This window comes from Camelina sativa, chromosome 9 (genome assembly GCF_030686135.1).
Source record: "Camelina sativa cultivar CO46 ecotype springtype chromosome 9, ASM3068613v1".
NCBI lineage: Eukaryota > Viridiplantae > Streptophyta > Magnoliopsida > Brassicales > Brassicaceae > Camelina > Camelina sativa.
The window spans coordinates 30,510,950-30,522,794 of NC_141888.1; the positions used below are offsets into that span (position 1 = coordinate 30,510,950).

Sequence of the window (11,845 nt, forward strand, 5' to 3'; positions counted from 1 at the left end):
ACGATAACTAAGTAAAAGATCCATGGAATAAGTAAACCCTATGATAAAAAGGGAGAAGAAGTTAGGAGAAAAGTCATTGTTAGTATATCTTTGGTCCAAAACAATTAAAACTGCACACACTGAAATATTAAACACATTACTGTAGCTTACAACTCCACTAAAACTCCAATGTAACTCTAAAATATAAAGCAAAATGAACGAGATGTATGAGATATTTTCTTGATCATTACATATTTTTGCTTCGATGAGTTAGTGTAGTTTTGGGACTTAATTGGCCTGAAACAGTATAGCAGGGACTGTTTTTTTTGTTTCATCATCAAGTTTTCATTCGGGCAATGCAAATCGGTGCGACTGAAGAAGGTCGTAATCAATCCCTTACAAGCCGAAGACGAGAACAATCATTCTTCGCTTAAGCTTTAAATACAAGAGGTTCAGTTACACTAGACTTGTATTTTCATTTCAGCGCTTTAAAACTGGGTCAACTATGCATAATACGGAACCAAAGATGTATATAAAAGATCTACAAGACATGTCACTATGGTTATTGGTTAAGGTACATTACACAAGAGATACATCATTCACTACACAACCAACACACGCACTCTTGTTCTGGTCTCAGTTCACTTTTCCTGTTCTCGTCAGGTACTCTTTCATGCGACTTTGGTTTGTTTCAAATATGAAAGGCATCCCCCTTATCTGCGTACAACCATATATATAACTCGGGACTTAAGAAAGGAACTCGAGGCGTGCAGTTATTATAATCATGTTTTAAAAAAGGATCTAGGATCAAACCTCCACTAGACAATCAGATTTGAGGATTAAACTCTGTCCAGGATCTACTTCCTTCTCGTTTACTGAAATTGGATACTTTCCTAGATTCTTCATATGAAACGACCCGTCATCACCCAGCCGTATGATCGCCTGCATTCAACAACCAAAAGAGGGAAGAAAAACAACAAGGTGGTCACAGATCATGGGTTGTTTCTTTTCTCACACAGCTCAAACACTTAATATACAAATAGAAGCATCTACTATTGACCAACCTGTCGTCGAGATATTTTGCTACCTCGCTTTTCTCTTCCCAAATCAATGTCCACCGCAAGGTCTTCTGTTGATCTACCCACCAAAACCTGTGCCAGGAAAAAAGAACCCCGATGTAAACAAGTGCTACTATAATTTCTCACGAAGCTTCTCTAAAGTCATACAAGGAAAATACTTAAATCAATAGGACAATAATACCTCAGGCTTCTTGATGTAGTGTTTTGAATATCTACCATATAAAACAGCGAATGCACCACGGGAAGCAATGGCTCTTTGCATATATGAGTATGCAGCCTGCTCAAGTCTTATGATTGTTCTTTTCATGTCCTGGCTCTGATACTTGGAAACTGCAAATGAAAACATTTTACGGAATCACAAACAAGCCTTAAACCTAGTATAACATCTCTTTCGCTACCCATGGAAATAGGTTCCCTACATATCCCTCAGTATTCATGGCTTGTAATGAACTTTGTGAGCCAATGCTGAAATACTTTCCTGATTCACATACTAAAAGCTTTCTTTTTTCCAAAAATGTAGATAGATAAAGCAAACACGAGTTCCACTGAACGAGAAGGGATGCTCAATTACCTTCGAGATCAAAATTATCTTGGTCCTCAGGTTCCAAGTCCATGTCAAGTATCTGAAATCAAAAGGGTGTTATCGATTAGCTGTTAATGTTTCATGGAACTATAGCATCAAGAATAAAGATTGTTACCATAGCCTCAATGTCAGAATAATTCGGCAAGTCCTCATCACTCTCACAAACATGCGTGTCTGCTTCTGCTGGAGTGTTCTCCAGCACAGGGTCTGGAATCTCTATCAAACCACAAGCAGTATCTTTAGCATGTGACGCTTCATTAATAGGTGGTACATCTTTTTCCTCTTTACAGGTTTCAGTATCCTTGTCCGGGTAGCTCTCATGACTATCAAATCCAACAAAGAGTGTTCCACCAGCAATTTCTTTCTTTTCATCTATTGCACCGGTACCAGCTGAATGCAGAGTAGTAGAGTCTGCCTGTGCAGAAGCTACACAGGTAGAACCACCAGGAGCAACAGTATTCTGTAACTCAGTACTAGTAGATGCCCTGGTTTTGCTACCTTGACTTGATTGGCCCTTCAATGGCTTTCCTTGAGTACCCTGTGAACGTCCTGAGTTTTTCTTTTGGGTCTGGAGTGAATGTCCTTCACTTTTTTCCTTACTGGCGGAAATGTCTCTGACACATGTAGTTATTGGATTATTGGTATCTTTAAAGTTCCGCCTGGCTAACGAAGAAACTGACATTGGATGGGAGTTGTTGGATACGAAAATGTCATCATTACACGGAACCTCAATATCCTCTTGGTTTAATAAACAGCAGATTACACCCTCAACAATCTCAGGATGAGGATCTACAGATTCAGACGCAGTTTTGTACTCCACTAAGCTCATTTCACTTGTACCATCTAGCTCAAGCATCACATGATCATCCAGAGTTGCACCTCCTGAATTGGTTGGTGCGGTCAAAAGTTCTTGCTCGGTGGAGTTAGGCAAAGCCTCGCAATTTGTATCATTTGTCGAGTTCACCAACAGTGAGCTAAGACCATCATAATATGACTTGTCAACTTCTTTGCCATCTACTTCCATGAACGATTCAGGGTCTTCCTCAAAAAGAGAAGTTGAAAGCTGTGCCAGGAAATCAGTGCTAGCCGTTGTGGTTTTCACCTCATGAGCAGTAGTATTCTCCAGATTCTGCTTGGAATCTTGATACACCGCATCACATCCTGAAGGGCTTGCATGTTCAGTAAATGTGAGATTTTCTCCTCCTCCTACATAAGGAATGTCTCCCTGTATATGATCTTCCGACACAACATGATTTGTCACGCAACCGCCTTCAGCCAAGATTTCTGGAAACGCGTTGTGGATGATATCCATGTGAGAGTCTTCAAGACCAAGATGTGTTGCATCACCATTATCCATGAAATGGCTATCATTTGGTGGAACGAGAAAACCTAGATCCAAGGAATTGAATGGCTCGGTGCGAAACTTCTTCCGTAAGGAATGATAAGTATGTCTGAGCCTTTCAGCATTTCTCTTCCTAGATGAACTTTTGTTTTCTTTTGAATACCCACTTCTACCGAACTTTGTAGGAAAATTAGGGTTAGTACGTTCAAGCTCAGTCATCCGAAAAGCCGCCTCTGCAGAAACAACTGGATCATAAAGCAATGCATGCCATCTATCTTGCAGTTCTCTGATAGAAAATCTTCTAGAAAACTGCACAGCACCTTTAGCAAGCGATTCCAAAGAAGCTCCGGCCTGCAAATAAATTAAGTATTCCAGTTCACTTAACTGCTCGAATACCAGACAAGCTGAATGAAGAAACACAAAACGCATGCTCTAACCCTCTATTGAGATAAAAATCCATGGCTGAATCCAACAATGTGACAGACATGTGACCAAACTCAATGAAATGGGAACTCACCTCAATGGCATTCTTTAGAAGCAGGTCGTCTTCTGGTATCCACGGAACTACCTGAGCAAGAGCCCCCATGTCCACAGCCAAAATAAACCTTCTCTTCTCTTAGGAGTGGTCTAAGAGATGGTGACAGTACACAAAACCTAATCAAAAGAAAATTAAAATCAGTGGACGTAAAGGGAAGTAATAAACACTTTGGCAGACAGTAGACATTGGCATAGTATTATCGAAATTGATTCAACTTTGGGTTCAAACTAGGGGTGAAGGACAACTAACTAAGAAGAATCTATCTTTTAGTCTACCAACCACTTAATGGGCTTATTAGGCTTCTCTTCCTCACCTTAAGCATTCGAGGTTTCGTTTGGCAAACACGTTAAAAGAGATGGGAGTTATAGAGAATACCTTGAATCAGCCAAGAAAGATGATGTTTTGTCAAGCTCGGGAACAACAACAAGAGTGAGGTTCAACAGCCTAGAAACAGTAACCATGTCACAAAACTGAAACAACGAGTATCATCAGGATTTGGAAATAAGACTAATTAAAAATAAGACAAAGATCGAAAGAGTGTGATTAAGCAAAAGTGACGAACCACGATTCGCAGTTGATTTAGTACGCCATTACAAGTTAGAATTCCATTATTGTCATGTTCTGTAAGGAAAAAAAAAAAAAAAAAAGTCTCGTCATTATAATACTCACAAGCTCCAAAGAAGACGCAAAATAACAATCAATTCGAAATTCTCACAAGTTTTGTATCACAAAATCAATGTATAACAGAGAGGGAGAAAGGAACAACACTAAGCCTCAAAATAGAGAATTTAGAATATCCCAAGAAGAAAGGAACTGACTTGATGGGAAGAAGAGGTGGCGGCGGCAATCAACTGGCTCGAATTGAAAGGGGGAAAAAAAATCTGAAACCCTAATTTTTTAGTATCTGACTGTCTCCGTCGTCCGGAGGCGAGAGTGTGTAAGAAGAAGAAGAAGATAATAACCAAGCGACACCGTTTTGATACCTCTCTCGCTTCTTTGGTTTTCTTATTTGTTGTTTACTTGATTTTGAATTCTTCTTGCCCCGAGAAATTGGAACTGAAAGGTAGTAATTAGTAGCAAAATCTCTCTGTTTAATTTATGTAATTACCATTATATATACCTTTTAATGAATTTACTTAAAAATAAAATTAAAGACCAATGTCTATTGGCATTGGGATATAATTTTTAAGAATTTTTTTTTTGTTAGTTTCTATTTTAGTTATACCTCTAGGCAATGACTATGTACGATTTACCCAAAATGATTTAAACCTATTTAAAATTAACATTGAAATTTAAACTAATTTTAGCCAGGAGTTTATTTTTTAAAATAGTATATGTAGATAGTAGATATACATAAAATAATATTCTGATGAAATCCTACGTATTTTCCTTGTGGAATTTGGATTGAAGACGTCAATTTTTTTGAAGGATTGAAGTAATTGGCTATATATATAAAATGAAGTTACGAATACGTAGGTTTTGGAACACAAACAATATACACCTTTTGAGTTCAGGAACTGCTTTGTTTTGTCAGGTTTCTCTCTCTCTCTCTCTCGTGATTTGATTACGTAGATTTTTTCCTCTGGACTTGAGACATCTTATTATCATTCCTTATCGCATATTATCATCTGATTTACAGATTGACCATGCAGGCCTGTCTCTACCCCATGGCAGAGTATGTCAAAACCTTGTTCGATATAAAAGGTAGGGGTGGGCATTTCGGTTTAAGTTCGGATTCGGTTTGGGTTCGATTCGGTTTGGTTAATTCAGTTTTCATAAAACTCTAACCATATTCAACCATTGTTAGTTTGGTTTGGTTTGGGTTTGGGTCGGTTTATATTCGGTTTGGTTTGGGTTTGGGTCGGTTTATATTCGGTTTGGTTTGGTTTGGTTTGACTTTAATTCAGTTTGATTTTATTCGGTTTAAAAATCAATTAATGTAACAAAACAAAATTCATTCTCCTTTGTAAGTTGAATAATTCAAAGAATTCATGAAAATTTTACCTAAAAATGATAACTATATCAATATTAAATGTTTAGTAATTAGGGAAAAATAAAATGAAACAAACTAAACAACGTAAGAAAGTAAAAAAAAGTATAATTTCTTGTAAAAACCTTTATAAGTCTTTACAATTTTACTCTTTAAAATCTAGGGTCAAAGTTTTAAAATAATTAAATCTAATCTAACATAAATGAATTCATAAAGAATAAGATTATGAATACATATTATACAATAATTATGTATATTACTAATTATTTAATTAATAAAAGCACATTGGGTTTTCGGTTCGGTTTGGGTTTAAACCGAACCAAACCGAACCGTTTGGGTTGAGAAGAAACTTAACCAAATGGTTTGAGTGTAGGATTGGATTTGGTTTGGGTCGGTTTCAGTTCGGTTGGGTCGGTTCGGTTCGGTTTGGTTCGGTTAAAATGCCCACCCCTAATAAAAGGTTTTCTTATTTTCCAAGATGTGTAGGCAATGCCTTATATATGTTTACAATATTTAACCTAATCCGAAAGTATAGAAATAACCCAAATATACAACATTTATATGGTAATTACACATATGAGCCTTGGCTCATAATACCCCCCCCGCAAGCTGGAGTATGAAGATCTCGAATACCCAGCTTGAGGAAAAACTCATCAAACTCCTTGCGACCAAGAGCCTTCGTAAGAATGTCAGCTAACTGAACCTTAGTCGAAACATGTTGAGGAGCAATTACACCTCGAACTATCTCATCCCGAATGAAATGACAGTCCGACTCAATATGTTTCGTCCTTTCATGAAAAACAGGGTTCTTACTCAGGTGAATAGCAGCCTCGTTATCGCAATGAAGGGGAACCGGAGCAGAACAATCAACCCCCATAGAACGAAGAACCTCCCGCAACCACAAAATCTCACAAACAGTTTCCGACATGGCACGATACTCTGCTTCAGCCGAAGACCGAGAGACGACATCCTGCTTCCGTGTCTTCCAAGAAATTGGAGAACCGCCCAATTGAATAAACCAAGCAGTTAGCGAGCGACGTTGCAACGGACAACTGTTGTAATCGGCATCACACCAAGCCGAGAGACGAAGATCAGTACCAGACCGAAGTAAAATCCCCTGTCCCGGATTGCGTTTGAGGTAACAAACAACCCGACACGCAGCCTGCCAATGTTCGACCTTCGGAGCATTCATGAACTGTGACAAGATATGAATCGCATAGGAGAGATCTGGTCGAGTAACAGCAAGATAAATGAGGCGACCAACCAAACGTCGATAACGAAACGGGTCAGGTGATGATTCTGTTCGATTGGATGAGAGACCGGCTTGGCACCAAGTAAACCCGTGTCAGAAATAATATCAAGCGTATACTTGCGTTGAGAGAGATACATGCCTGTCGAATTTCGAGCAACCTCAATGCCCAAAAAATACTTAGATATACCAAGATCTTTCATATGAAAACAAGAACTCAAGTAAGCTTTAAACGCGGTAATCACCTTAGTAGAGCTCCCCGTAACAATGAGATCGTCAACGTAAACAAGCACATGAATGCGGCTGTCATCATTAGCAAATGTGAACAGAGAATAGTCCTTTAGACTCTGTTGAAACCCATAGTCCTTCAGAGCTGTGGAAAGCTTAGAAAACCAGCAACGAGGCGCTTGTTTAAGACCATACAGAGACTTGTGGAGACGGCAAACCTGTGTCTTATCCGCAGTACGAAAACCCGGAGGAGGTCTAATAAAAACCTCTTCTTCCAAATCTCCATGAAGAAAAGCGTTATGAACATCCATTTGGTGCACTTCCCAATCCCGAGAGACCGCAACCTCCAAAAACGAACGTACCGTCGTCATCTTACAAACAGGCGCAAACGTCTCCTTGTAATCAAGACCCTCAGTCTGCTTGTTACCAAGGACAACCAGGCAAGCTTTGTAGCGCGATAATGTGCCGAGAACTGAGAACAATCGACGTAAGAGTCAATGGGATACCAGCTCGAATCAAGAAAAACACCATCAGACTCCAAATGAGTTGTATTCATCACATAACCATCAAGGCGTTTAGATTTAAACTTTTGACGGCATCCTTTTCCCATCGAAACATCATCATCATCATCAACAGACGAGATAATATGCTCATATGTCTCAGCAGAAATATCAGGAGACGGAGACTGTAAAATCAGCGAGGAAGGAGAAACCACACTCTCTGGTGAAGACGGCATAGGACTCACAAGAGGCAAAGATGGAGAAGAAACATCCGGTACAACAGGAGCAACCGCAACCTCCAAGTCCGCAAGAAGAGGACTTACAGCAGGTCCCGGCAGCGGAGAAGGGACCAAAACTTCTTCCACGAAAATATCTTCGTCATCATGTATGTGAGGACGAGGAGACAGAGTACTCAACGATGGTGGAGACTCCAATAAAACCTGAGCGAATGGATACTCAGTCTCGATAAAAATCACATCACGAGAGGTGGAAACAACACCACTTTCAAGATCATAAACCTTCCAGCCCTTTTTCCCATAAGGATAACCAAGAAAAACATAGCGATTGCTCCGAGAAGCAAACTTATCACCACCATGGCGTTGATTGTGAGTATAGCATAAGCAACCAAACACTCTTAAATGATTCATAGGCGGTTGACGTTGGTAGAGCATCTCAAAGGGCGTCTTACCCTTTAACACCAATGTCGGGGTTCTATTGATCAGATAGCCCGCCGTAAGAACACAAAAACTCCAAAATTCTACCGGGAGATGAGCTTGAAACCGCAAAGCTCGGGCAACGTTAAGTATGTGACGATGCTTCCGTTCAACTCTCCCATTTTGTTGGGGAGTGCCGACACAAGAAGTCTCGTGAAGGATGCCATGTTCGCGAAAATATCCACCAAGGCTGAGGAACTCAGCACCATTGTCACTGCGAAGAGTCTTTACTTTCGTATTGAACTGTCGTTCAACCATAGAGATATATTCACGCAAAGTAGAAGCAGTTTTAGATTTATTTGGCAGCAAATAAATTCACACAGCGCGAGAATAATCATCGACGATTGTGAGAAAGAAACGAGAACCACACATTGCTGTCGTCCGATACGGACCCCATAAATCACAGTGAACAAGATCAAAAACCGCAGAAGTTGTATTAATGCTCAAAGGAAAAGAGTCGCGTGTTTGCTTGGAACGAATACAAACGTCACATGTTTTGGAATCAAAAACACTACTACTACTACTAGAATCTGAAAACTGAAACATCTCCATGGTTGTCGACGAGGGATGTCCCAAACGATGATGCCACACATCCTTAGGCTGTCGGTCCAGAACGCGTGTCACCGCTGCAGTTGCCATCCCTCTGAAAAAGTATAGACCATTGTCTTGTTCACCCGCTCCAATCACCGTCTGTGTGATGTGGTCCTGAACAATACAAAGCTTATCAGATATCTGGAAGATACAGCTCCTATCTCTGGTCAACTGTGAGACCGATATAAGATGACATTGCAAACCATCAACAAAAAACACATTCAGTAACCAAAGATGAGACCCAAGAGAAACTTTCCCTTGCTTAGTAGAAATAGTAAAACGACCATCGGGCAACTTGATGAACATAGGTGCCATATCACAAACATCCAAGAGAAAATCAAGACAACCCGTCATATGATTCGATGCACCAGTGTCAATGATCCAGGATTCAACGAAAACTTACCCGAGAGATGATCTTGAGTACTCGCTTTTCTTGTGTTAAGCATATCCTTCAGCTTTCTCCACTCTTGATCATTCAAACCACTAAACCCCACACGATCAGCCTCAGTAATCGACGCAGAGCCCACAAAAACCGGTGTCGAAGTCTCGACATGATGAACTTGCGCCGTGTCAACACGCTTCGGCGGAGCAGACACACCACGACGATCAACATTCGCACCTCCAGAAACGCCTTGCATCGGAGGAAGCTTGGAACGCGGACGATCACCCCACCACCACGGATAACCAATCTTACGAAAACAGTGGTCGGCTAAATGTCCTTTCCGGCCACAGCTTGTACACAAAGCAGAGGGATCACGAGGTTGTGGCGACGAAGTTGGACGAGGAGCAATTTGAACCGCAAAACTAGCACCTTCATTACGTACTTCCAACAACCGACTAGCACGCTTAGACTCCTCATCTTGTGAAACAACTTGATATGCTTCATCGACAGAAGGAAGTGGATCACGGGAGAGAAGAGAGGACTTGACAGCACCAAAAAGTCTTTCATCAAGCCCCATCAAAAATTGATGTAGCTTATCCTCTTCCCGTTCTTTAGCAATTTTCGCTACTGTCTTGGCACTTAGAAATCCGCGAGACTCGTCCATAACTTCGTTAGCTTCCCATAATACGCCTCAACTGCAGATCCTTTTTGTTGACAATTCGCCAATTCAGTTTTGAGACGTTGTACTCTCTGTCCGTTCTTTACAGAAAACCGCTTTTGTATTTGAGACCATAGGTCATGAGCGATTTCATGATGAGACAAAGAGCTACTTAAATCCGGTGCTACCGTAAGGCGGATCCAAGAGACCACCATCGCATTATTTGCCCACCAATCTTCAAGGTCATCGGAATCATCATCAGGTTTAGGGATAGTACCATCCACAAAACCAAATTTCTTTCTTGCCCGCAAAGCAAGTCGAAGATTCATTGCCCACTCATCATAGTTAGGACCACGAAGTTGTGGTTGAGAAATCACAGATCCGGGATTATCTCCAGCAGAGAGATCATAGGGATCGATCCGACGTCGTGCCGATTCGACCGGTACCTTAGCTCCGGACGACAGAGAAGAACTGTTCTTTGTAGCAGATTCTTCCGACATGATTTATAAGATATGTATACCAACAGAAGGATTGGATATACTAGGTCAAGAACAAAGGAAAATTGAAGAAAAAGACTTGAACAAGTATGGGTATAGAGGATCGAAGAGCCTAAAAATTTAGGTTTAGCTCTGATACCATGTCAAAACCTTGTTCGATATAAAAGGTTTTCTTATTTTCCAAGATGTGTAGGCAATGCCTTATATATGTTTACAATATTTAACTTAATCCGAAAGTATGGAAATAACCCAAATATACAACATTTATATGGTAATTACACATATGAGCCTTGGCTCATAATAGAGTAGGCAAATGCCATGGGTCCATCACAAATATCAAAACATTTCTTCAAGCAAAAGCGTCCAATTTTTTCAAAAAAAAAAATTTTATTAAGGGTTTTTAGATTTTTGGTAACTTTGACAGAGGCCCCATTTTAATTTAAGATGGGGCTGTGACCATGCATGATTATGTTTTTTCACTTTAATAGAAATAATTCACATAATATGATTATTAATTTATTTTGTAATTTCATTCTACTTATAATGAACTATAGTATATTTTAATATAGAGTTTACTCTTAAACTTTATTGTAGAATTTGATACTTCCTAAAAAGCTAACATCAGTAAAAAAAAATTAACTTGAATCAAAGTAATATATTATAAGATGTTCAATTTTTCTTCTACTTTTTAACCATAATTTTCTGTTTTATTTATTTACTTTCATAGAAATAATTCACATAATATGATTATTAATTAGTTTTGTAATTTCACTCTAATTATAATAAAATAAAATATATTTTAATACATAAAATTTATAAATATTTATAGATAAATAGCTGAATACATATTTTGTTTTAAGAGAGAACAAAATGTATATTTAAAATTACAATTTGATTAGTTTGAAGTTCCTGTCATATATTTATATTTATAGTAATTTCAAATTTTTATATCCAAACCAAAAAATCAGTTCTTTATCCACAATAAATTTATTTTTATGAATTTTCACATATTGTATTAACTTACATATTCTATCAAATATTTTGTAACTCTCATATTTATAATCATATCCATATTTTAAGGCACTAAATTTTAATTAATTGCAATTATTTATTTGTGTTTATGTTATTTTTTCACTTCCATAGTATTTATAGCATTCTAATGAATGATTAATGACAATTAAAAATATAATAAATAATAAAAGATATTAATATTTAATTATTGCATTTTTGTTATTTTTATATACTTTATGTAAGATTTCAACATGTGTGTAGCATATGCTATTATGTTTATAAAAATTTCAACATGTGTGTATGATATATATATATATATATATGTAAGATATGATATATATATATATATATATATATGATATTTTTGTTTTAAAATATGATGAAATATTTAACTTTTCTATCATCTAAATTGTTCGTAATTTTTTTTGGGATATTAGTACTACATATATATTATTCCTATATTATGAACATCAAGATGTTTAGTTTTATTTTCAATTCTACTTGT

The 11,845-nt window shown here is 38.2% G+C and overlaps 1 protein-coding gene and 1 pseudogene across 8 annotated transcripts; both read right to left on the reverse strand.

Annotated features, from left to right (window-relative positions):
- Positions 1-457: 457 nt before the first annotated feature.
- Positions 458-4,639, reverse strand: LOC104712034 (uncharacterized). Of its 8 annotated transcripts, none has more exons than XM_087464741.1 (11): positions 4,340-4,589; positions 4,084-4,142; positions 3,897-3,991; positions 3,501-3,637; positions 3,304-3,334; positions 1,757-3,216; positions 1,630-1,681; positions 1,240-1,388; positions 1,044-1,130; positions 793-921; positions 458-696 (listed from the first exon to the last, which is right to left on the reverse strand). In XM_087464741.1, the coding sequence occupies exons 4-11, from the start codon at positions 3,567-3,569 to the stop codon at positions 616-618; spliced, it is 2,058 nt and encodes a 685-aa protein (XP_087320867.1). In that variant the 5' UTR covers positions 3,570-3,637; positions 3,897-3,991; positions 4,084-4,142; positions 4,340-4,589; the 3' UTR covers positions 458-615. The 8 variants fall into 8 exon arrangements, with proteins under 8 accessions (XP_087320867.1, XP_087320869.1, XP_087320870.1 ...); XM_087464743.1 differs by having other exon boundaries at positions 3,897-3,965; positions 4,340-4,519; XM_087464744.1 differs by having other exon boundaries at positions 3,897-3,965; positions 4,237-4,494.
- Positions 4,640-8,871: 4,232 nt separating this feature from the next.
- On the reverse strand, positions 8,872-10,047 carry LOC147938996 (uncharacterized; annotated as a pseudogene).
- Between the last annotated feature and the right edge of the window lie 1,798 nt (positions 10,048-11,845).